The sequence below is a fragment of the Hemitrygon akajei genome, unplaced genomic scaffold (genome assembly GCF_048418815.1).
Source record: "Hemitrygon akajei unplaced genomic scaffold, sHemAka1.3 Scf000092, whole genome shotgun sequence".
Classification (NCBI taxonomy): Eukaryota; Metazoa; Chordata; class Chondrichthyes; order Myliobatiformes; family Dasyatidae; genus Hemitrygon; species Hemitrygon akajei.
In genome coordinates, this window is record NW_027331978.1 from 112,988 (window position 1) to 139,535 (window position 26,548).

At 43.2% G+C, this 26,548-nt stretch overlaps 1 protein-coding gene across 2 annotated transcripts; it reads right to left on the reverse strand.

Moving 5' to 3' along the window:
• LOC140722896 (uncharacterized) lies at positions 1 to 26,112 on the reverse strand. 2 transcript variants are annotated; one of them, XM_073037530.1, is made up of 4 exons: positions 25,949 to 26,112; positions 22,194 to 22,366; positions 20,828 to 21,000; positions 1 to 7,112 (listed from the first exon to the last, which is right to left on the reverse strand). In XM_073037530.1, exon 4 carries the CDS (start codon positions 6,701 to 6,703, stop codon positions 5,396 to 5,398), a length of 1,308 nt encoding a protein of 435 aa, XP_072893631.1. In that variant the 5' UTR covers positions 6,704 to 7,112; positions 20,828 to 21,000; positions 22,194 to 22,366; positions 25,949 to 26,112; the 3' UTR covers positions 1 to 5,395. The 2 variants fall into 2 exon arrangements, with proteins under 2 accessions (XP_072893631.1, XP_072893630.1); XM_073037529.1 differs by having other exon boundaries at positions 20,828 to 21,004.
• Positions 26,113 to 26,548: the final 436 nt, after the last annotated feature.

Sequence of the window (26,548 nt, forward strand, 5' to 3'; positions counted from 1 at the left end):
GAGATTCAGTTTATAAGCAGAAAAACTACTAAACTGAGCAAGTTGTGTTATTACTGCAGGAATGCATTTCTCTGGATTAGAAATGTATAGCGAAAGGTCATCTGCATATAGTGATACTTTACGCGTCCCATTCCCATGAGTAACACCAAATATACTGGGTGAATCACGAATAGCAATTGCCAAGGTCTCCAGGCTAATATCTGATAGTAAGGGGCTCAAAGGACAGCCTTGTCTAGTACCTTGGAAAAGCCTAAAGAAAGGGGATCTCTGATCATTAGTGAAACAGAAGCCAAAGGTATATGTTATATCAATTGGATCCAAGATATAAATTTTGGACTAAAATTAAGTTTCTCAAGAATTTTAAACAAATATTCCCATTCAAATGTATCAAACGCCTTCTCGGCATCGAGCGAGAAAACACGTTCTGGAGTCTTAGATAAAGTAGTCTATACAATGTTCATTAACCTCCAAACATTAAAATGTGTATAATGATTTTTAATAAATCCTGTCTGATGCTCGGAGACAATTTGTGGCAATATCTTCACCTATCTAATTGCTAATATTTGAGAAAGGAGTTTAGATTCAACATTCACAAAGATATCACAAATCTGATGCACATTCAGTGAGATTTTTATCATTTTTAGGAATTAAATAAATAGATGCTTCATAAAACGTTTGTGGTAACTTACATACAAATAGATAGATAGATAGATACTTTATTCATCCCCATGGGGAAATTCAACATTTTTTCCAATGTCCCATACACTTATTGTAGCAAAGCTAATTACATATAATACAACTATTTAAATAAATTGAATGGTAACTTAAGCTCAGTCCTAACCCCAGCACTTTAATATATCCTACCCCTGGCGGTTGAATTGTAAAGCCGAATGGCATTGGGGAGTACTGATCTCTTCATCCTGTCTGAGGAGCATTGCATCGATAGCAACCTGTCACTGAAACTGCTTCTCTGTCTCTGGATGGTGCTATGCAGAGAATGTTCAGGGTTTTCCATGATTGACCGTAGCCTACTCAGCGCCCTTCGCTCTGCTACCGATGTTATACTCTCCAGTTCTGTGCCCAGGACAGAGCCCGCCTTCCTTACCAGCTTATTAAGACGTGAGACATCCCTCTTCTTAATGCTGCCTCCCCAACACGCCACCACAAAGAAGAGGGCGCTCTCCACAACTGACCTATAGAACATCTTCAGCATCTCACTACAAACATTGAATGACGCCAACCTTCTAAGGAAGTACAGTCGACTCTGTGCCTTCCTGCACAAGGCATCTGTGTTGGTAACCAGGGAGAAAGTAAATCGGAAAAAGATTTTAAAAATTCAGCTGTATACTCATCCCGACCACGTGCTTTACCAGAATTCAATGAATAAATTGCATTCTTTATTTCCTCTTCAGTAATGGGTGTGTCTAATACTAAACGTTCATCAACTGATAATTTCAGAATATTTAATTTCCTTAAAAATTCATGCATTATGGTAGAATCATCAGGAAATTCTGATTGGTATAAATTGGTATAAAATTCTTGAAAAAAATTGTTAATTTCATCATGGCCAACCGTCAAAGTACCATCAGTTTACGAACCCTATTAATCTGAAGTTTTGCCAAAGCAGCTTTTAATTGGTTAGCCAATAATTTACCCAATTTATCACCAAATATATAAAATGACCCTTAGTTTTAAGTAACTGATTTTCAATCGGGGATGTTAATAACAAATGATGTTGCATCTGAAGTTCAACTCTCTCTTTATAAAGCTTCAAATTGGGAGCAATAGAATATTTTCTATCAATTTCTTTAATCCTATCAACCAATGTACGTATTTCATTATTAATTTGATTCTTCAATCCAGCAGAGTGTGAAATAATTTACCCTCGGATATATGTTTTAAAGGCATCACGTGATATCCCACTGAAAATTTCTTCCGTTGAGTTAGTTGAAAAGAAAAAGGCAATCTGTCCTTTAATGAAATTAATAAAATTTAAGCCCTGAAGTAAAATAGAGTTGAACCGCCATTGTTTAGTACCAAAGGTTACATCAGTTAACTTAACTGATAATTTCAAAGGTGCATGATCGGAAATGGCAATTGTATCATATTCACAGGCAGTGACAAATGAAACTAACTGATAATCAATAAAGATGTAAAGGAATCTAGAGTAATTATGATATACATGAGAAAAAAGAGAACTCTTTTTCATTAGGATGTAAAAACCTCCTAATATCTAAAATTCCAGAGTCAACTAAGGAGGAATTAATAAAAATAGCAGATTGGTTTGTAAGTACCTGATTAGGCACAGACTTATCCATCATATGTTTCAGCCAACAATTAAAATCTCCACCCATTATTACCATATATTCATTTAAATTGGGAAGAAATGCAAAAAAGTGCTTAAAGAGTTCAGGATAGTCAGTATTTAGTGCATAAATATTAACCAAAACTAATTTATTGTTATAAAGTTAACCAGTGTTTAATAGAAGTTTATCATATTGGTCTGAAATTGTATCATAGTGAACAAATGAAATCTAGGCGTCTATAAAAAAAAGAAACACCTTTCACCTTAGTCAATGAGTTAGAGTGAAACTGTTGGCTTTTCCAAAAACTAAAGAAGCACTGATTATCCTCCTTACTCATATGTCTTCTGCGCAAAAATAATCTGAGCATTCAGTCTATGAAAAACTCTAAAAATCTTCTTCTATTTAATTGGATGATTCAAACCGTTCGTATTCCATGAAACAAAATTAATAATGACAAAATTAATTAATAATATCCATTTTCCTTAAATAAACAATGTAGTATGTAAAGGGTTAACCACATTGCATAGGAAACTCATGAATCAGGAGGAGGGAAAATAGTTTAAAGAGGAAACGGAAGTTACGACAATACAGACATTTTTGTAGTTTCAATTCAGCCCAAAAGAAAAATACTAGACTAAAAATAGCTCTACCACCCCACCCACAAAGACCGAACACCTGGCCAATAGACAGCCAGACAACTATCTAAGAACCTCCCTACCCCCATCTCCCTTGAGGCAAATCTCCAAATTTAAAAAAATAAAAAACAAACCACCCATAGTCAAAACATTACGAGAGGAATGTCAAGCAGATGTTAGAGAAAAACAGCCAATTGCAGACCATTTTAAAAGAAAAGGTCTTTAAAAATGACACAAAATACAATCTTAATAATATTTCAAGAAAAAGGAAATAATCAGCAGATCAAATTCTTAATGATTTTCAAAAGCAAACAATTAAAAATAAAAAAGTAAAACAATGAAGGAAAAAGAAAGAAACTTTAACATGGAAACATAATAAACATCCGAATGTCAAAACACAGTACGACTGTAATCAACCCAAGGGCAAAGTTCTAAAGTGTCCAAATCTATAAGCTGGCTGTTAACTAATAAACCAGATACACACAGACATAAAGGAATGGTAAATTTCAGAGACATCCAAGCTCAAATGTTGATCTTCAAAATATTAGACATCTGCGTTCAAGCTTAGCTCTTTGAGAAATTGTTTTGCTTCATTCACGGATTTAAAGCATTTGAATGATTTATTGGGCAGAGCAACCCTTAGGTGAAAGGGATATAACAAAGCTGGACAAAGATTCCTCTGATATAATTCTGACATCACCATTTTAAAATGCAATCTTTCTTGCATAACCTCAGGACAAAAATCTTCAACAAAATGAAACTTAAGATTCTCATGCTCAGTAACTCCTTTCTGATGAGCAATCCGAATGAAGTTCTTCTTAGTATTCACATTGTGACATGACGTGGTTTTAACCCTTTCGATGGTTTTGGTTTCAGCGCCCGATGTGTGCGGTCGAGTGCAAGAAGGGAAGAAAATACGTCCGAGCCAAAGACCTCCATTAAGAATTTTTAAGATAGTACACAGGGCCCATATGTCCAAAGATAAATTGGCACATATTTTTTCCTAATATAAGCCCTATTTGTGACAGATGTAACGCAGAAGTGGCTACTCTGACTCAAATGTTTTGTTCTTGTGTTAAGTTTAAATAATTTTTGGTGGGATGTGTTTGGAATATTATCTAAAGTTATAGATGCGGATGTTCAACGTAATCCACTTACAGCAATTTTTGGGATTATTCCAGAGGAAGCATTTTATCTATTTGATTTTGACATTATATGCTGTTTATATGTTTTTTTTTATATTATCTACTTGTTAAACTCCTCTTCCAATTTGTATATTCTTTATTTGGAAACCAATAAAAAAGATTGAAAAATGAGATGAAGAATTGAGAAAAAAACTGAGTAAGATCCCGGCTCTCAACGTCCTCACTAGTCTACTATTCACAAATTCAGTCTGTGGCTTCGACTCTCCAAATCAGTAATCTTGATTTTGTTCTGCTCCAGGGTTTGAGTGGTTGAACTTCATTTCATATCCAAAGAATTCAATTTGCGATCTCTCTGTTTCCCAGCTTTAATAAACTCTGAAATTTGCCGCTACTGTTTTTCGTTCTTCTTTTCAAGTGTTGCCAATGTACCTTCGCTCTCCTTTAACCATAATTCCAAGGTAATAAATCTTTCATCAAGTTCTTCATCCAAAAGATTCTAGATAGCCAGTAAAGTAAGTTGAAACTTTTTAGGCTGTTCAAAGACATCGTCTTTCTTTCCATTTTCACTGCCGGTTCCCTTGCCTTCGGTTAATGACTTTCTTCCTCTGTAAGCCATTTCAGTCGATTAAAATTCAAATATATAAAAGTGTTATAAACACTTTGATAAAGATATTAAAGGGGTGGTAAGTAAATTTAAAATGAACGGAGCAAAGCCAGAATGCAACCTACTCCATGTAGCGCCTCCATGAGAGTCCTTCGCCTAATGTAGCCTAACGCGCACATTCCCAAAAATGTAGCTACACGTCACGGCAACACAGACTGCAAGAACTGTGATTGGTCCACTTGGCAGCAGCCAGTTTCCTCCTATGCATTTCCTGTCGCTTCGAAGTTGGAAGGTGGACCACATCAAGGAGAGGTTAGGTGAGGTAGTCAGAAAATATGTACATGTGCACGACTCTTCATTGGCAGACAATAAAAACTTGAAAATGGCATCAAAATCGTGCAAAGAAATTTCCACCAACATTGCTTTGGACATCGCGGACTGCACAAAGTAATGGGAAAACTTGTCATTTTTCTGCGTTGCAGTAATTTCAAAAGAAGTAACACTTCTGCAACATTGATTAGCTCCAACTCCAACAAGACGTAGTCAGCAGTCGCCATTGTTCCCAACTCAACACGAGTCAAATCAACACAGTAGCACAGAACCCCAACACCAACTAGCGTTTTGGCAGAGCGACGCAGACACACGAACTCACAAGTAGAAATGCTCACAATGGCATAGCGTCTACGCAGAGGTATAATTCAGGCTTCAGCAGGTGAACGGCTTCTCCCCAGTATGAACTGACAGGTGTGCTTGTAGGTGGGAGGACTGAGTGAATCCCTTCCCACAGTCTGAGCAGGTGAACGGTCTTTCCCCAGTGTGAACTCGCTGATGTACCTTCAGAGTGCATGATTGAATGAATCCCTTCCCACATTCTGAGCAGATGAACGGCCGCTCCCCAGTGTGAACTCTCCAATGTACCTTCAGTTCAGATGACCGAGTGAATCCCTTCCCACAGTCTGAGCAGGTGAACGGTCGTTCCCCAGTGTGAACTCGCTGATGTACCTTCAGATTGCATGATTGAATGAATCCCTTCCCACATTCTGAGCAGATGAAAGGCCGCTCCCCAGTGTGAACTCTCCAATGTACCTTCAGTTCAGATGAGCAAGTGAATCCCTTCCCACAGTCTGAGCAGGTGAATGGCCTCTCTCCAGTGTGAACTCTCTGATGTAACTTCAGTTTAGATGACTGAGTGAATCCCTTCCCACAGTCCGAACAGGTGAACGGCCGCTCCCCGGTGTGAAGGCGCTGGTGAACCAGTAGGGTGTATGACTGAGTGAATCCCTTCCCACAGTCTGAGCAGGTGAATGGCCTCTCCCCAGTGTGAACTGACTGGTGGCTCAGTAGCTGAGATGACAAAATGAATCCCTCCCCACAGTATGAACAGGTAAATGGCCTCTCCCCAGTGTGAACTGACCTGTGTGCTCGTAGGTGGGCTAACTGTGTGAATCTCTTCCCACAATCTGAGCAGGTGAATGGTCGCTCTCCAGTGTGAACTCGCTGATGTATTTTCAGTTTAAATGACTGAGTGAATCCTTTCCCACAGTCTGAGCAGGTGAACGGCCTCTCTCCAGTGTGAACTCGCTGATGTACCTTCAGTTCAGATGACAGAATGAATCCCTTCCCACAGTCTGAGCAGGTGAATGGCCGCTCCCCAGTGTGAACTTTCTGATGTACCTTCAGAAAAGATGACCGAGTGAATCCCTTCCCACAGTCTGAGCAGGTGAATGGCCTCTCCCCAGTGTGAACTCGCTGATGTTTCTTCAGATCAGATGAGCAAGTGAATCCCTTCCCACAGTCTGAGCAGGTGAATGGCCTCTCCCCAGTGTGAACTCGCTGATGACTCTGTAGGTGGGATGACTGAGTGAATCCCTTCCCACAGTCTGAGCAGGTGAACGGCCTCTCCCCAGTGTGAACTCGCTGATGTACCTTCAGATGAGATGACTGATTGAACCCCTTCCCACATTCTGAGCAGGTGAACGGCCGCTCCCCGGTGTGAACTCGCTGATGAGCCATTAGGTCATATGACCGAGTGAATCCTTCCCCACAAATTCAGCAGATGACCAGCCTCTGCCCAGTGTGAACTGACTGGTGTGTCCACAGGTGGAAAGACCGACTGAATCCCTTCCCACACACAGGATAGGTGAATGGCCTTGCCCCAGTGTCAACTTGGTGATGTCCCTTCAGATGAAATGTCCAACTGTATCCATTCCCACTTTCTGAGCAGATGAATGGGTTCCCCACCTGTTTGAAATGATGGGCGTGCCAGTCGGTCAGATGATCGAGTGAATCCCTCTCCGCAGTCTGAGCAGGAAGGATGATTGTGTGAATCGCTTGCTCCTCTTCTTAAGTATCTGGACAGAGACAGCAAAACTGGTGTGTTGTGTTCGGGATTCCCGTAGACAAATTCGTTGTCATTTTTAACCTGTAAAAAGATTTACAAAATCCATCAATGGGTTTAGGACAACATTTCAGATGAGATCACTTGAGTTGTCAAGGTGTGATCTGACATTACACTGTTACAGTGAGGTTGAACCCAAGTTGGTGAGAGAAATCATCTCCTGACTGGGCACAGTGCTGGTATCTGGAATGATCATCAAACTGTCTGATGTTCTTCCTGTCTCTATAAGAATGGGGCATTTCTGCCATCGCCAATCTGTGACTTGGCTCAGTTTGACTCTCTCCATTGGTATTATTCCCTGTTCCCACTGAGCTGCCTGGCCCCACAGTAACTGAAACACGCTCACCGAAAAAGCCGGCAGTGCATTCCATGCACCCACCAGTCTCTGTGTAGAAAACTTACCCCGACATCCCCTTGGTATCTATTTCCAAGCACCTGAAAACTCTGCTCCCTCGTGTTAGACATTTCAGCCCTGGGAAAAATCCTCTGGCTATCCACACGATCAATACCCCTCATCATCTTATACACCTAAAAAAGTTCTAAACATAAACACGGAAATTATACATTGCTTTGAGAATTTGTCAGACGTATACAAAATGATGAGGGAGAAGATTGGGTAAATAAATACAAGCAGCTTTTTCCACTGAGGTTGGGTGGGATGACAACCAGAGGTCAGGGGTAAGCGGGGAAGGTGAAAATTTAATGGGAACATGTGGAAAAGCTCTTTACTGAAATGGTTGTGAGAGTGTGGAATGAGATGCCAGCACAAGTGGTGAATATGAGCTCGGTTTCACCATTTAAAAGAAGTTTGGATGGGAGCCTGGATGGTAGGGGTATGGATTTGTGTAAAAAGGGCCCAAAGGATATCGGGGACCAAATTCACCACAACCACAAACTGTTCCTGCTGCTACCATCCAGGAAACGGTACCACAGCAAAAGGACCAACAGTCTCCAGGACATCATCTTCCACCAGGCCATCAGACTGATTGATTGATTTCTATGTTTTCTAGACTGTCCTATTTACAAACTAATTATTATAAATCAATTTCAATTACACATTGCACATTTAGACAGTAATGTTACGTAAATATTTCTACTCCTCATCCATATGAAGGATGTGTATAATAAAGTCAATTCAATTCACCATCTCCACTATCTGTTCTGTCTTTCTGGCTCCCATTCCCCCTACAACTTACTTTAATCATATCAGCCCCAACCCCCACTACCTCTAGTAAGCCTTACCACTAAGATATTAGTTGCTTCTTGTTCTGTTCCCCTAACTAACAAATCCACTTATCAGCCCTTTGACTTTCCTCTCCCCAACAGTTTCTAAAGTGTTCCACTTGTTGTTGTGCGGGCATGGCCACTGGAGTACTCTGCGATGGCTATTTAACCTCATTCTCCTTCCTGACTCTCACCCAGTTTCCTGTGTCCTACACCTTGGGTGTAACTCACCTCTCTTCATGTCATGTCTTTCACCCTCTCCTACTGCTGGATCATCTGGAATTCACCCATTTCAGGATCCAACACCTTAAAGTGCAGGGTTACAAGCTGCAGCTGAATGCACATCTTGTAGGTGAGGGCATCAGGGACACTGGAGGTCTCCCCTCCTTCCCTGCAATATTCCCTCTAATTTGTAATAACCAGTGTGCACATGAATCTGTACTGTGCATTTTTTACCCAGTGTCAAGATGTGCACAGTGAATTTTATATAGAGATGTATTCATTCTCACAGCTGGCAAATCACTGTCGATAGGAACTTTGATCTCCTCTGGGTTCAATCCAGTTCATCTGCACTCTCACACAACCTATGTAGCAGGCCTGTAACAGGAAATGGAGGATTTTCTCACCAAAGCTTTTGCACATTGTCCATATGTGTTTTGCTTGCTAAATTATGCTTTAAAAAGTCAGATTTCCAAATATCACTTCACTTCTTCCCACCTGCAAATTCTCCAGCAACTTTAGCACCACCACATGCACACAGGTATCACCAATTTCTGGACTCTACATAAATATTTCCCCTGAACCCTCCCCCAAATGACTGACCATGGTGAACTCAGTGATGGTAATGCCAATGAATATAAAGGAAAGGGCAATAGTCTGTCTCACTGGAGTCTGGCATATTTGTGATGTGAAACCACTTGTTGCCCAAGCCAAAGGTGTTTGATATCATAATGTACCCAGAGAGAATGGGACAAAACATGTTCTCACCGGTAGAAAAGTCCAGAGCAAGAGGAGGTAGAACAAGCAACACACACAAACTGCTGGAGGAACCTAGCAGGTCGGGCAGCATCTATGGAAAAGGGTACTAATGATGAGTTCCTCCGGCATTTTGTGTGTGTTGCTTGGAATTCCAGCATCTGCAGATTTTCTCTTGTTTGTTATTGGAGGTAAAACAAAAGCAATTTTCTCAATTGCTGATGTAAAACATTTTGATCCCTTTCTCCCAGTTCCTAATCCTTGCATTTAGATAGCTGGAGCTCAGCTCTGTCTGAGAGATCCATTGGTTCCCATTCCCTGATCAGCCGGAAGCTCCCCAGGGCCTGTGTACAGATCGTGGGACTGAGAGAGAGGGGAGAGAGCAGGACTGTCCAGGATTGCGGGTCACAGTGTCCGAAATTCACAGGAATTATCCCGAAGTTGGTGTTTAAGATAAAAACACAGAAAATCGCTGTTATCTATACCCGACATTTTCAAGGCCTTCTGTGTATCCTTCTGCGTGATACTCGGGGATGTCCTCAGCCTGACGCCTGCGCATTTCATCGGTGCTTCAGCACCGGCGAAGTTTTTAACACAGGGCCTTATGGGTAATCACGGTGCCCTTAAAGATTTCTGCAAGCACCGGTTCAATGTTCATACCTCATTTTTTTTCATATGTATAGAAAAATCTGCAGCTGTTTTAACGCGGAAAGCGGCTCCTATAAGCAATATATTCAATATCAACGTGTATCTAATGCCAAAGTAAAATCCAGTTATAAAACACAGGAGATTCTGCAGTTGCTGGAAATACAGAGACGCACACACACAAAATGCTGGAGGAACTCTGCAGTTCAGGCAGCAACTAAGCAGTGGAGTACACAGGCTAGGCATGCTGAAGGGGCTCAGCCTAAACGTTGTCTATTTATTCCACTCCACAATTGTTGCCTGACTGTTGATTTCCATCAGTATTTTGCAGAAATTAACCACCTTTTTTTTTGATCAACCAGTTTCCAAATGCTTCTAATCTTTCTTTTGTAGCCACATCCTTCTGGTCTGATTCCTCCTCCTCCTCCTGTTAAACTCTGGACCCCATCTCTGTCTGGAGCCCCAAAGCCCTGACTCAGGCTGGCAACACTTTAGTTTCTGACTCTGCACCATTGAAGATTCACTCGCTAGTCTGCTGTCAGACTTTAGAGGTGCATTGTGTTGCGAGACCGCAGGTTCTTTTACTGAGAGAGATCGAGAGAGAGAGAACGTCAAAACCTCAGTGAGCTTATCGTCTTATTCACCCTAGAGAAATTCATGCAGATGTATAAGATGATGAGAGGCATTGGTTGTGTGGATAGCCACAGGCTTTTCCCCAGGGCTGAAATGTCTAACACGAGGGGGAATAGGTCTAAACTGCTTGGAAGTAGGTACAGAGGAGATGTCAGAGCTAAGTTTTTTAAACAAAGTGGTGTTTGTGTGGAATGCACAGCCAGCGACTGTGGTAGAAGCGGATACAATAGGGTCTTTTAAGAGATTCTTAGATAGGTACATGGAGCTTAGGAAAATGGGTGGCTATGCGGTAGGGTAATTCTAAGCAGTTTCTAGAGTAAGTTACATGGTCGGCACAGCAATGTCGGCCAAAGTATCTGCAACGTGCTGTAGATTTCTATGTTTCTATGAAATTTATGGGAAATCTCCTATCCCATGGAGAGGAGACTAGTTACAACCTGTCATCTCAGGGAGAGTGAGAGGGGAACGGCAGGGATAGATTTTCATGAACTGATATGGAACAGAAACATGGGCAGGAACAAGATGGGCCGAGTGGCGTTTCTTTTGTACATTGAGTGTGGTAGAGACTGTAAGTACCTGAGACATGGGATTTGACACAGAACTGATTTATCTTTCACAGATACACAATATTAAACTGCAGTCTAGTTTAAGGCTAACATCAGCAGAACGGACTCCTCCAATGCTCAGTGACCAGGGTTCAGTCCTGGGTGCGATGAGCAGCCGCAAGAACTGCAGAATCTGACAGTAACAGTCCCTCATGAACCTGCAGCTGCCTTCAGTCACCGTGATGGTTAAACATTTAACACGGAGATCATTTGAACTTCCTCCCTGATGTAGGAGCGCTCAGACTGAAGGTGTGGGGGAGAAGGAAAAAAAAAGATAATAAAGTTGTTTGCACAGTTAGGGATAAACAGAGAGGAAGAGGTGGAGAGTTTCTTAAATGCATCTATTTTAATGCTAGGAGCATTGTAAGAAAGGTAGATGAGCTTAGAGCATGGATTGATAACTGGAAATATGATGTTGTATTTATTAGAGAAACATGGTAGCAGGAGGGGTGTGATTGGCAACTAAATATTCCTGGATTTCGTTGCTTCAGGTGTGATAGAATTGGAGGGGCAGGAGTTGCATTGCTTGTCTGAGAAAATATTACAGCATAGACATTGACAGGATAGATTACAGGGCTCGTCTAGGGAGCCTTTTTTGGTGGAATTGAGGAATGGGAAAGGTGTAGTGACACTTATAGGGTGGTATCATAGACCACCTAATCGGGAGCGAGAATTGGAGCAGCAAATTTGTAAGGAGATAGCAGATACTTGTAGTAAGCACAAGTTTGTGATTGTGGGAGATTTTAATATTCCACACATAGAAACATAAAAAATAGATGCAGGAGTAGGCCAAAGTGAATAATGTCACATTTATCCACATTAAATTGCATCTGCCTTGAATTTGCCCACTCACCTAACCTAGTCAAGTCACCCTGCATCCTCTTAGCATCCTCCTCACAGCTAACACTGCCGCCCAGCTTTGTGTCATCCGCAGTCTAGGAGATCCTGCATTTAATTGCCTCGTCTAAATCATTAATATATATTGTAAACAACTAGGGTCCCAGCACTGAGCCTTGCAGTACCCCACTGCTGACTGCCTGCCAATCTGAAAAGGTCCCGTTTATTCCCACTCTTTGCTTCCTGTTTGCCAACCAATTCTCTATCCACATCAATACCATACCCCCAATACCGTGTGCTTAAGTTTGCACACTAATCTCCTGTGTGGGACCTTGTCAAAAGCCTTTTGAAAATCCAAATATACCACATCCACTGGTTCTCCCCATCCACTCTACTAGTTACATCTTCAAAAAATTCTATAAGAATCATCAGACATGATTTTCTTTTCACATTTTCCTTTCCTTTCATCTGACTTTGTCGGATGATTTCACCTCTTTCCAAATGTGCTATTATCACATCTTTGATAACTGACTCTAGCACTTTCCCCACAGCCGATGTCAGGCTAACCCATCTATAATTCCCCAGTTTCTCTCTCCCTCCTTTTTTAAAAAGTGGGGTCACATTAGCCACCTTCCAATCCTCAGGAACTAATCCAGAATCTAAGGAGTTTTGAAAAATTATCAGTAATGCATCCACTATTTCTTGAACTACTTCCTTAAGCACTCTGGGATGAAGACCATCTTGCCCTGGGGATTTATCTGCCTTTAATCCCTTCAATTTACCTAACACCACTTCCCTACTAACATGTATTTCCCTCAGTTCCTCCATCTCAGTCCCCTACTATTTCCAGAAGATTATTTATGTCCTCCTTAGTGAAGACAGAACCAAAGTAGTTATTCACTTGGTTTGCTATATCCTTGTCCCCCATGATAAATTCACCTGTTTCCTACTGTAAGCGACCTACATTTGTCTTAACCAATCTTTTTCTTTTCACATATCTATAAAAGATTTACAGTCAGTTTTTATGTTCTCTGCCAGCTTTCTTTTATAATCTTTTTTCCCTTTCCTAATTAGGCCCTTTGACCTCCTCTGCTGGACTCTGAATTTCTCCCAGTTCTCAGTTATGCCACTTTTTCTGGCTAATTTACTATCCCTAATTTCCCTTGTCAGCAACGGGTGCACTACCTTCCCTGGTTTATTCTTTTGCCAAACTGGGATGAACACTTCTTGTAGTTCATCCATGCAACCTTTAAATGCTTGCCATTGCATATCCACCGTCAACCCTTTAAGCATCATTTGCCAGTCTATCTTAGCTAATTCACTTCTCATACCTTCAAAGTTACCCTTCTTTAAGTTCAGAACCTTTGTTTCTGAATTAACTACCGTAGATGTCAGATTATAAGCTGCTACTTTTTTCCCACATTTTGAACAGCTTTGAACACTGCGGTCTTTACTACGGTGCGGCTAATGCATGATTTTTTTTCATGCCGCCAAAAACATTTTGCCTCGTAACAGTAGACCAATAAAATTGATGAGTAGTTCACAGAGGTCCAATGAAATTGTACGATAAATCAAGCACACTTTCACAATTAAATTATTGTAAATCAGTCATTTGTACTCACCCTCATCAACATGGAAAACACTCTAAGAAAAGCATTGTGCTGCCTTTATGGCAGTTATTTAGTTTATAATATTTTCGCTTAGTAATTCATTTGTTAGTAATTTCTAAGTTAGAAGTGTTTTAACTATATTTGTTTTCTGTACTACATCCCGGTTTGCTATGACGTCACACCCGGTTTCGCCGCGTCTTGTGGGAAATATACCAGTTTGTGATAAACGGGAAGGCGGGGGGCGAGCGGCGGAGCCAAAACGCTGCTTTTAAGTTAAAGGCGATCAATAACTTTTCCTGGTAGGCTGCAGTATATATATTTTTTACCAGTCAATAGGAGATATTGGAATGTTGTTCAGTAAAAAAGTATACGCAACGTATATTTAAAAGTAGCCGCGTTACAGGCACGGTTCGAAAAAAAGCATTTGCAATATGTATTTGTTTATGTTACCATATGGATTTAATTAAAAGTTAAAAAATCCTCACGTGTAATATCTTTCTGTGTAAATATCTCATATTACAACGTGGGACACCTGCGGCCGAAAATCCGGTGCGGCCTAAAATCCGGTGCGGCTTGTACAAGTACAAAATTGATTTTATTTCTAAAATTAGAGCCAGCGGCTTTTAATCAGGTGCGCTCTGTAGTGCGAAATCTACGGTATGTCACTCTCCATCTTAATGAAGAATTCCACCATATTATGGTCACTCTTACCCAAGGGGCCTCGCACGACAAGATTGCTAATTAACCCTTCCTCATTGCTCAAACCCAGTCTAGAATGGCCTGCTCTCTAGTTGGTTCCTCGACATGTTGGTTCAGAAAACCATCCCGCACCCATTCTAAGAAATCCTCTTCCTCAGCACCCTTACCAATTTGTTTCACCCAATCTATATGTAGATTGAAGTCACCCATTTATAACTGCTGTTCTTTTTTTTGCACGCATTTCTAATTTCCTGTTTAATGCCATCCCCAACTTCACTACTACTGTTAGGTGGCCTGGACACAAATCCCACCAGCGTTTTATGCCCCTTAGTGTTACGCAGCTCTACCCATATCGATTGCACATCCTCCAGGCTAATGTCCTTCCTTTCTATTGCGTTAATCTCTTCTCTAACCAGCAACGCTACCCCACCTCCTTTTCTTTCCCGTCTATCTCTCCTGAATATTGAATATCCCTGGATGTTGAGCTCCTATCCTTGGTCACCCTGGAGCCATGTCTCTGTGATTCCAACTATATCATATTCATTAATAACTATCTGCACATTCAATTCATCCACCTTATTACAAATGCTCCTTGCATTGACACACAAAGCCTTGTTTTTACAACACTCTTAGCCCTTATACAATTATGTTGAAAAGTGGCCCTTTTTGATTTTTGCCCTGGATTTGCCTGCCTGCCATTTTTACTTTTCACCTTACTACTTTTTGCTTCTACTCTCATTTTGCACCCCTCTGTCTCTCTGCACTTGTTCCTATCCCCCTGCCACATTAGTTTAAATCCTCCTGAACAGCAGCAGCAAATGCTCCCCCTAGGACTAGCAGGAGGGACAGCCCTCAGTGATTCCTGTGTATGCTCCCTGGAATCCTCAAGAAATGATAATGATCATGAATCGGGCACCAGATAGAAAAGAAAAACCAGCACAGTTTGCTCAGTGTGTCCACAGTACTACACAAATGTTTAATGTGACTCCGCAAGATTTATTCGGTCTCTGCTGCCTGATTCTCTCAGCTGTTAAGGGCAGAAATGGAAGACAGAATTGAGATACCAAACCTATCAGGAGTTACAGGCGGGAAACCATAATGAGAATGAACAGACAGACCAGATCATTCAACCCTTGGAAAGGGCTCTCCAGCAACCTGTAAACATCACTAAAGTACCTGAATTCAAACCTAAGCCTGGGGAATCGGGACCAGACTATTGAGAGCGATTTGTGGCCTGCTACGGCACCTTCGCAGGAGACCAAGACTTTAATGATGGGAATCTGTCCCCCCAGTTCAATGCCCTACTGCTCCAATGCTTACCAACTAAGTTAGCCAACATGATTAAAACAAATAATATGGATTGGCCTGACAATGACCGAAATCTAATGTGATGAGCTTTGACATATCATTAGGACCCAACTTTTGAATCTCGATCAACCCCGAAGGGAACTAATATTAAAGGTGAATATGCTCAGCGGGAAGAAGGACACGAGCGGGCTATATCTGAGGAACAGAAATGGGAGCAAAAACCTACCAAGGGGCAGGTGGGGACAACAACCCATTTAGAAATTGACAAGAAGATGCTTCCAACCATGAGTGCCAACCCTCAGGAAGAGCCTAATGTGATATTGAAAGTTGCTGGAATTCCAGTTCCGTTTACGATTGATATGAGGGCAACCACAACAACTCTTGATCAGGAAATAGTATCGGAAAAGGGATTCCAGCTATCAGACGCTACAATCACTCTGTCAGGGTTCGAAGTCACGGAACGTACATATTCACGTACCCAGCCACTGCAGGTGGAATTCCAGGGGAGCCAGTGTGAGGTTTCATTTACAGTCACCACCAGACGGGGGTGTAATCTAGCAGGGAGAGACATGCTCTGTTTGTTGGAAATCGAGATTCTTTGCACAGACAATGCTGTCACCCTTGACAGGTGAACAACCGACAGCTTCCCCAGTTTCCGATCCCCAAGTGGAGGGCACTTAATTTAGACTCCACTCCTTCTGCCAGCAGCCGACCCTCATGTGACTCTGTGCCTGGACCCTACGGGGTGTGCCACTGAGGAAAGCCAATATTATGCACCCCTCGACGGACAGAAGTTCCCAGTCACGGTGATTAGAGAGGTTAAAGGAAGAGACGGTATTGCATTACTGGCCGAATTACCGGATTTCCTTTGGCGACAGACAGAACTGGTAGTTCCCCATACCACCATTAGGGTTTGCACTGGGTTCAAGCCAAAGAGCCCAGGGTTCCTGGACTACACCCTAACGAAACAAGCCTCCAGCACCGAGGGAGACGGGCAAGACATGGCCGCGGGTCTAGTCCAATACGGGAAGGAGTCTGAGGTGAAGACGGGATATCTGGTAAGACAACCTTTTAATATTGACCGATCCCAAGATGCTGTACCCCACCTCTGTGCAATTTTAGGCCAAGAAGTCTGTCGCACCAACTGCCCCCGTCTGGATCACTGTGATAGAAGGACAGACTCTCCCATCCATTTAGCAATATCCCCTCAATCCCGAGGCAACGTTTTCTGAGGATGGAAGCTCTTTTGTGGATCCGGCAGGAAAACGATGCGATAGTGACGGACAGTGAAGTAATTGAGCAGGCCTCTTTTGAAGCAGCTGTCTCCGACCAGAAGGCTGAGCTGTTTGCTCTGACTCATGCCTGTATCCCAGCAAAAAACTAAAGTGGGAACATTTACACAGACTCCCGTTATGCATTTGGAATTGTACATGACTACGGGGATCTCTGGGAACATGGGGATTCCTGACTTCCTCTGGCCATCCCATTAGTAATGCCACCATTGTAAACAACTTACTCACCGCTCTACAGCTACCTCGAGTTTTGTTCTTCTCAGGGGGACGCCTCTGAGGAGGAGTGAAAACTGTGGTCCCAGATGGGGTGCCAGAAAGAGCCCAACATAGGTTTTTGGATCACCCCAGTGGGACAGGTTTGTGTTCCTACACAGTTTTTACCAATATTGGTCGATTATATACATAATTGTACACACCTGGGAAAGGAGGGAATGGTTGGTAACCTGTACCCTGCACACCGGGTACAAGTCCCTTGCCAGGTGGACCTTTTTGTGTCTACAAGTTGATTTTATTGAATTGCCTAGAGTACATTGCTATAGATACTGCTTAGTTATTATAGATGTGTTTAGTAGATGGGTTGAGGCTGTTCCAACTACCAATAATACTGTTATGACATCAGACTTCCAATATAACTCAGAGTCCTGCCATGTGCAGAAGTTCGCTGATGACACGGCCATAGTGGGGTGTGTCAGGAATGGACAGGAGGAGGAGTATAGGAAACTGATACAGGACTTTGTGATATGGTGCAACTCAAACTACCTGCGTCTCAATATCACCAAGACCAAGGAGATGGTGGTGGACTTTAGGAGATCTAGGCCCCATATGGAGCCAGTGATCATTAATGGAGAACGTGTGGAGCAGGTTAAGACCTACAAGTATCTGGGAGTACAGTTAGACCAGAAGCTTGACTGGACTGCCAACACAGATGCCTTGTGCAGGAAGGCACAGAGTCGAATGTACTTCCTAAGAAGGTTGGCGTCATTCAATGTCTGTAGTGAGATGCTGAAGATGTTCTATAGGTCAGTTGTGGAGAGCGCCCTCTTCTTTGTGGTGGCGTGTTGGGGAGGAAGCATTAAGAAGAGGGACGCCTCACGTCTTAATAAGCTGGTAAGGAAGGCGGGCTCTGTCGTGGGCAAAGTACTGGAGAGTTTAACATCGGTAGCTGAGCGAAGGGCGCTGAGTAGGCTACGGTCAATTATGGATAACTCTGAACATCCTCTACATAGCACCATCCAGAGACAGAGAAGCAGTTTCAGTGAAAGGTTACTATCGATGCAATGCTCCTCAGACAGGATGAAGAGGTCAATACTCCCCAATGCCATTAGGCTTTACAATTCTACCACCAGGACTTAAGAACTTTTTTAAAGCTATTAATGCTTTTTGAGACGGTGATTTAGATGCATATCATATTTTTTTTACTGAGTTAAGTATTGTATGTAATTAGTTTTGCTACAACAAGTGTATGGGACATTGGAAAAAAAAGTTGAATTTCCCCATGGGGATGAATAAAGTATCTATCTATCTATCTATCTATCTATCTATCTATCTATCTATCATGACTGTTGTGAAGGTATTATTATGGGAAATACTTCCCAGGTACGGCCTGGCTGAGATGCTGAGCTCTGACAATGACCCACACTTCGTGATGAAAGTAAACAAAGGCATACGTAACGAACTAGCTCTCAAGCAACAATTCCACTGTGTACACCACCCATGGGCCGCTGGCACAGTGGAGAGAGCCAATGGCACTCTGAAGAGTAAATTGGCCAAACTAACAGTGGAGACTGGACTCGGTTGAAAGTCCTACCGTCACCCAGTTCCATATGAGGGTTACCCCACAGGGGAAAGCAGGTTTGTCATCAGCGGAAATCATTTATGGATGGCCCATGAAGACACCCTGGGGACTAAGACCTTGTGTACTATTGCTCCCAGAAAGTCTACCAGCAAAATTGGATATTCATACCCGAGGGGGAGACATGGGGACATATATATGCCAACTAACCAAAATTTTCCAAGCATACATTCACAGGTACGACAGGCTTACAAGGAAGAGAACTACTCTGCAGAGAGGGGTGATTATCCCACCATGGAACCTGGGATATTTTTTTTCCTGACAAACAACTGGGATTGAGGGAATCTTGGACCTCGGTGGAGAGGACCATATTAGGTGTGCCGACCACTCACATGGGTGTGAAACTGAAGGGGCAATCTCGGTGGATACATCATTAGGTGCCAAACATGTTACTGAAGGAACTGTGTAGAAGGTCTCTCTCGGACTAACGGGAATGTATTGGTTGTTAGTGGTGTTCATGTTTATGTCTTTGAGATGGCTCACCCCAGCATCCGGGGGCCCCCATGTTAACACATTTCTGTCTTTCTGTCATACCTATGCCAAACAGGCAGAACTAGGGGCCTGCTGGGTTTGTGCTGAAATTCCACAGCATGGTAAAACTATGGTTCCAATGTCTGTAATCCTGCTCAACCAGAGTGAGGAACTCTCAGCCTGGGCTTCCTCAAATAACACCTGGGGAAGTGAGATGAGGACCTGCTGTCCAGTCATAGATGACTGTGGCTGTCAGTGTTTTGAGGAATGGTGTCTCAGGCCCCCATCAAACGGAACTTCCAATACTGGGAAACATGCATCCTGGCCATACTTGCAGGTGCCCAGCAGCAGAGAGGAACAACTGAGACTGATTGATTTTGGATGATTACTTTTCTCTGCTATGGAGTAGCCAGGAATTCATGAGAGATTATCAATTTGGATACAGCACTTGAGGAGCTGGTCACAATACTGCAGGGGCCCTGACAGTAACACAGGCCAAAGTAACAGAAATATCCACTGAAATTATTGCAATCTGGCAAGCAGTCCTACAGAATCGTATGGCTTTAGATTTTATCCCAGCTGAGAAAGGGGGAACCTGTGCTATTATTGACACAGAATGTTGAACCTATATCCCTGATGAATCTGCTAACGTTACATCCCTCTCCGAGCACACTGCAAAGGAGATTGACAACATCAAGAAAGTAGGGCAGGATTTACATGGGTTCACCGAAGGATCGAAACAGTGATCTTCGAAGGCCTATCTGGTAATATGTGGGGCATGATACTGCATTATGGCCTAATAGTTGTACATATCTTTGTTATAATTACTGTTGTGCACTGTCTTTACCCACTGAGAAGTCAAAGCTGTACTCGGTTGCTTTCTCTGTAAAAAGTTACTGCTTTGTTGATCATGTAATGATCTAAAGGAGGGAATGATAAAGTATGTAAAAGGGTTAACACTTCGTTAAACAATAGCAACCTGTTTTTCTGAAAGAAACTGCTGATGATCAACAGATGTGCTAAACCATGCTGAGCCATATTTCTTCTTGAGGGTAGCTAGCTAGGGTTTCAGGATGCTTATCTCCATGTGCACTCATGCGAAGAGATAGGACAGCTTCAGTCTGTTCTGTGTCTGGAAGCCATTATGACTGTTCTGTAATTTGTCTATAGGGTCTGTCATGTAGTAAATATCTTTGGCTCCACCCTGTGTTGTGTGGGGAGTATCTGGATGGATATATCTGTGGTGTAAGGGGAATTGTTAGTCAGTTAGTGGATTGGGTGGGGACAGTCATCGACTGTGCCTGTCTGAGTGACTAACTGAGTAAGACTCAGGTGCTTGGAACAAAGCGTTTGTACTTATACAGTCTCTGAGCGACTTTCTCCAGATTCGACTTCCACAGAATAGGAGTGGTTTTAAAGCGCTGGAAGCTGGAAGCTCATTACCAGACCTGGAGTGATTGCAACTGGGTCTGACACAGGCATAAATGGTTCTTCTGGGCACATTCAGTCTCACTCCAACTATATCCCACCTTCCCTTATACAGGTATGTAATGTCTAAAGGATCAGTGTTTGAGTAAATGAGACTCACCAAACTTTCTCCTGACTGAATAAATGGAATCTCCGAGTCTCTTGAGGCAGAGCTGTTCTCTCCAGTTAATGCTCTCAGTCCTGAGGCTGGTTCACTTGTTGCTGTTCCCTCGTCTTCAGCCGTGGTTTGCTTCTAGTTGGAGTTTTTCTTCCAATAAACCTCTCACCGCAGGTCTAACTTTAACCAGAGAGATAATGAAGCACAATAACAATAAAAAGGAGAACCAAACATTTCTGTTTAATGTTACTAAGAACAAAACGTTGAAGGCTGATATAATGATCTCAGTAAACATTTTTTTATTGTCATTCACACATCAAAAATGATACGGGATAAGGAGGAGCCATCATTCCGTCAGGAACAGAATTAGATGATTCGATCCATCTGGACTGCCCCACCATTTAACCACAGCTGATTTTCATTCCAACACCATATTCCTGCCTTCCTCCTGTAACCCTGAGCTACTCAGCAATCAGGAATATGTTAATCTCTGTCATAAATATACCCAAATGGCAGCTTCAACCAGCCTCTGTGGCAACCAATTCCACAGATCAGACATCTTCTGGCCAAAAAATTCTTCTCCTCTCAGTTTTGAAGGGAAGCTTCTTTATTCCGAGACTGTGCTGTCAGATCACAGTCTAATTGAAACATCCTCTCCATGTCCACTGTATCCAGGCTTTTCAGCAGTTGGTAGGTTTACTTAACCAAACATCCCCCACCACCCCTCTGAACTCCATTGAGCACAGGTCCAGAACCATCAAATGCTCCTCAAACATAACGCCGAACATCCCTGAGATTATTCTTGTAATCCTTGTTCGCAACAACTGTACTGAACACATTTCTAGGAATAACAAACTAATTGGTACCAGGGTAATTTGCAGGGGAAAGTTGTGGTTACTTTACTGTTCTTCTATCACAGAGTGAGCCATTTCCATGTCCATATTAAAACCGGTACATTTCAGGAAACATAAACCTATCCAGAGTGAATGTAATAAAAAGAAATTGGAATTACCAAACTGCTCAGCATGTAAGGAACAGCTGTGGGGAGAGGAACAATCTTTACAATTCAGGTTAAAAACATTTTGTCACAATGACTTCATTTTCAGTTTTTAGTGCAGATCTCCAGCAACTTGAGATTCTGCCCGATTTCCACCACTTTATCCAGATCTGACTTCCACAAAATGCGAGTGATTTTAAAGGGCTGGGCTGCTGGAAGCACATTACCAGACCTGGTGTGATTGCAACTGTGTCTGACAGAGGCATAACTGGTTCCTCTGGGCACATTCAGTCTCACTCCAACTATTTCCCACCTTCTATTGTACAGGTATGTAATGTATAAAGGACCAGTGTTTGAGTAAATGAGACTCACCAAACTTCCTCCTCACTGACTCACTGGGAACTCCAAGTCAGCTGATTCAGAGTTGTTCTCTCCAGTTGATGCTCTCAGTCCTCGGGCTGGTTCACTTGTTGCTATTCCCACATCTTCAGCCGTGGTTTGCTTCCAGTTGGGGTTTTTCTTCCAATAAACCTCTCACCACAGGTCTAACATTAACCAGAGAGATAATGAAGCACATTAACAATGAAAAGGAGAACCAAACATTTCTGCTTAATGTTACTAAGAATAAAACTCACTGAAATTTAAACGTTGAAGCCAAATATAATAATTTCAGTGAACAATCTTTTATTGTCCCTCACACATCACAAAACAATATAGGATAAGAAGGAGCCATCATTCTGTCATGGTAATACATAAGACACAGGAACAGGATTAGGTGATTTGATCCATCTGGGCTATAAACGTGCAGGAGCAATGTGTGGTTAAGTGCCATGCTGAAGGATACAAAGCACTGCCTGGCCTGAGGCTCAGGCTCATGACCTTCAGATTGCTTAACCACTCGGCCACGTGCACATCACAGAAACCACTCTCCCCCCCCCTAGACTTCCCAGTCCCTCGGTAAAGCAGGCAGTGAAATCAAAGATCCCCAAAACCTGGGACGTTCTCCATTCTCACCCACCCCAGTCCGGGAGAAGACACAACAGCCAGAAAGCTCAAGGACAAATGTGAGCAGCCTCAGGAAGTGAGGCGAGTTGGGGGAAGTTAACGGGACTCAGTGACCAACGTCAGATCCCCCACACAACATAGAGGAAGCATCCTGACCCATCCGGGGACTCTGAGCACACACCACGTCATCTTGCATCACAAAGTGAAGGGTAGGGCAGATCTGCAGTAAACAGCCTCACGTGATCTGTTGGTGGGTCTGCCATTTCAACTTTGCGGAAATTGACAGCCTGGGTTCCAGGTTTGGATCGTTAAATGCAGATTAACTGAAGTCGACACATTTTTGACCAGCCCAGATAATCGGAAAATAAATGAGTAATTGGTCCTCAGTTCGGGGCTCACGGCCAACATCGGATCTCCCCGCTTGGGATTGGTCACAATACTCACCGATGGGAAAGCAATATCTTCAGCCTACAGACAGTGATCCCGACCCCTGGCTCCCCCACCCAGGAGGTGAGGACCCTTCCCTCGATCCCACAGATGATGCACTTCAGCACTGAGCGGAAAAGAAAACACCGCCCGGCCGGAGACAGTGAACATGCGCGAAGTGAGTGTCACATCATCCGGAGGGCAGGGCCTCGGAAACAGATGCACAGGTGCTGCCCAACTGCTGTTAAATGGGAGGGGCAAACGGGATCACGTGACCAGTCGGGTCTCCCACCCCAGGCAGAGTTTTCCAGCTACCCACCACTCTGTGTAAAGAAACAAACATGCTGCTTACATCTCCTCTCACCATAAATATATTAGACATTTCAACCCCCAGGAAAAATAGATTGTCTGTCCACTCAGAATCAGAATCAGGTTTATTATCACCGGTGTGTGTCATGAAATTTGAAAACTGTGCAGCAACAGTTCAATGCAATACATATTATAGAAGGGAAAAAAAAAACCAAAATAAAATAATAAAAATAAACAACTAAATCATTTACAGTATATCTGGGACCCTTACTCTTTGTGATTTTGATAAATGACCTGGATGAGGAAGTGGAGGGATGGGTTAGCAAGTTTGCTGATGACACAAAGGTTGGGGGAGTTGTGGATAGTGTCAGAGGTTACAGTGGGACATTGATAGGTTGCAAAAATGGGCTGAAAAGTGGCAGATGGCATTCAACCAGGATAAGTGTGAAGTGGTTCATTTTGTTAGGTCATACATGCTGGTAGAATATAACATTGATGGTAAGACTCTTGGCAGTGTGGAGGATCAGAGGGATCCTGGGGTCCCAGTCCATAGGACACTCAAAGCTGCTACGCAGGTTGACTCTGTGGTTAAGAAGGCATATGATGCATTGACCTTCATCAATCGTGGGATTGAATTTAGGAGTCGAGAGGTAATATTGCAGCTATATCTGACGCTGATCACACCCCACTATGCTCAATTCTGGTTGCCTCACTACACGAAGCATGTGGAAACCATAGAAATGATGCAGAGGATATTTACACAGATGTTGCCTGGATTGGGGAGCATGCCTTATTAGAAAAGTTTGAGTGAACTCGGCCTTTTCTACTTGGAGCAACAGAGGATGAGAGGTGGCCTGATAAAGGTGTATAAGATGATGAGAGGCATTGATCGTGTGGATAGTCTTTTTCCCAGGTCTGAAATGGTTATGACAAGACAGCACAATAGGTACCTGGAGAAAAATAAAGAAATACTAGCTTAGAAAAATAGAGGGTATGGGTAACCATAGTAATTCCTAAGGTAGGGACATGTTGGCACAACTTTGTGGGCCGAAGGGCTTGTATTGTGCTATAGGTTTTCTATGTTTCTATGAATAAATTAAAAATCGTGCAACAAACAGAAATACTATATATTTTAAATGTGAGGTAGTGTTCAAGGGTTCAATACCCATTTAGCAATCGGATGGCAGAGGGGAAGAGACTGTTCCTGAATCACTGAGTGTGAGCCTTCAGACTTCTGTACCTCCTTACCTGCTGGTAACATTGAGAAAACCACATGCCCTGGGTGCTGGAGGTCCTTGCTAATGGACGCTGCCTTTCTGAGACATGGCTTCTGATCCTCTGTTAATCTTATAAACGTCTATCCAGTCTCATCCCAGCTGGCACGGCTCCAGAGAAAACAACACAATTTTGTCCAACCTCCCGTTAAAGCTCAGGCCCTCTAATCCAGGCAATATCCTGGTAAACCTTTTCTGCGCCCACTCCAAAGCCCCGACATCCTTCCGAGAATGGGAGCGACCAGAACTGTATGAAACACTCCAGATGTGGTCTAACTAGTTTTATAAAGCTGCAACACAACTTCCCGACTTTTGAACTCAATGCTTCAACTGATAAAGACAACCATGCCATTTGCCTTCTTAACCACCCGATCAATCTGTGCAGTCTCTTTCAGGGAGCGATGAACCTGGAGTCTAAGATCCCTCTGATCATCAACACTGTTCAGGGTTTTGCATTTAACAGTGTACTGTCTCATACATTCGACCTACCGAGCTGCCAAGATGATCATCACTAATCAAATCTCACTGAGATTTCTCAGGTCCTGTTGAATTTATTGCCAAGTGCACAAGTACGGGAAGGTACAGGGACAGAGAAACACTGACTTGTAGCAGCATCACAGGCAAGTACATTCAGATAACACACGGAACACAAATTATACGATTCTCCGTCAGTAACAAGATAGAAACATGTTTTACGTCATCCTGCTAATAAGACCAGAACAACAGGGGCTGAGCGGCGGCTCATCTCAGACGGTTCGGTGTGAAGGTCTCACAACCCGGACCGACCCCGGCAGATTCTGTGAAGGAAGCGAGGCGAGGCCGCCAGTTCGGGAAACTTCATCCCCTCCCCCTTCAGGTTTCACCGATCACCTTGTGTTTCTCTCTCCCTCCCCACCCCCACCTTTTATTCTCCAGTCCTGCCGAAGAGTTTCGGCCGGTAATGTCGACTGTATTCCTCCCCTAGATGCTGCCCGGCCTGCTGAGTTCCTCCAGCATTTTGTGCGCGTTGCTCGCATTTCCAGCATCTGCAGATTTTCTCTTGTTTGAGTTCGGGAAAGTTAACTCACCACTCAACGTCAGACCTCCCCGCTCGGGACCGGCTTCAATACTCACCGAAGGGAAATCGTTGGTGTTGCCCCACAGAGAATAATCCGTCTCCGGCACCCCGTCCAAGGGGGCGAGGACCCCCTCCCGATCCCGATCCCGAACGCGGACCCGGACCCGGACCCGCCGCTGACCCACTTCCTCAAAGAACGAAAAAAACACTGCCTGGCGGCTCGGGCCTGTGAGCATGCGCAATGTGATTCTTATTGCGTCACAGGCGGTGGGCGGGGCCACGGAAACAAACCTGCAAATGCTGCCGATCTGCGGTAAAACATGATCACGTTTCGCTGGAGGGTCTCCCATGTGACCGGTGACTGTTCCTCGCCCTTTACATACTGCCCTACCCACCGCCGCATTTCCCACATTATTTCATTATTTCCCTATATCATTTCCATACGTATTTAGATTTTCCCTCCATATTTTCCCCGATCCCTTTCCCTCCAGCCCCAGGTCACAGAGTTATAGTTTTGATTCACTTCCCATCCCGACACACAATTCAGACCCACACAGAAAATGAGCTGGTTTCTTTTAAATCCGTCAACACACACAAAATGCTGGTGGAACGCAGCAGGTCAGGCAGCATCTATAGGAAGAAGCGCTGCCGACGCT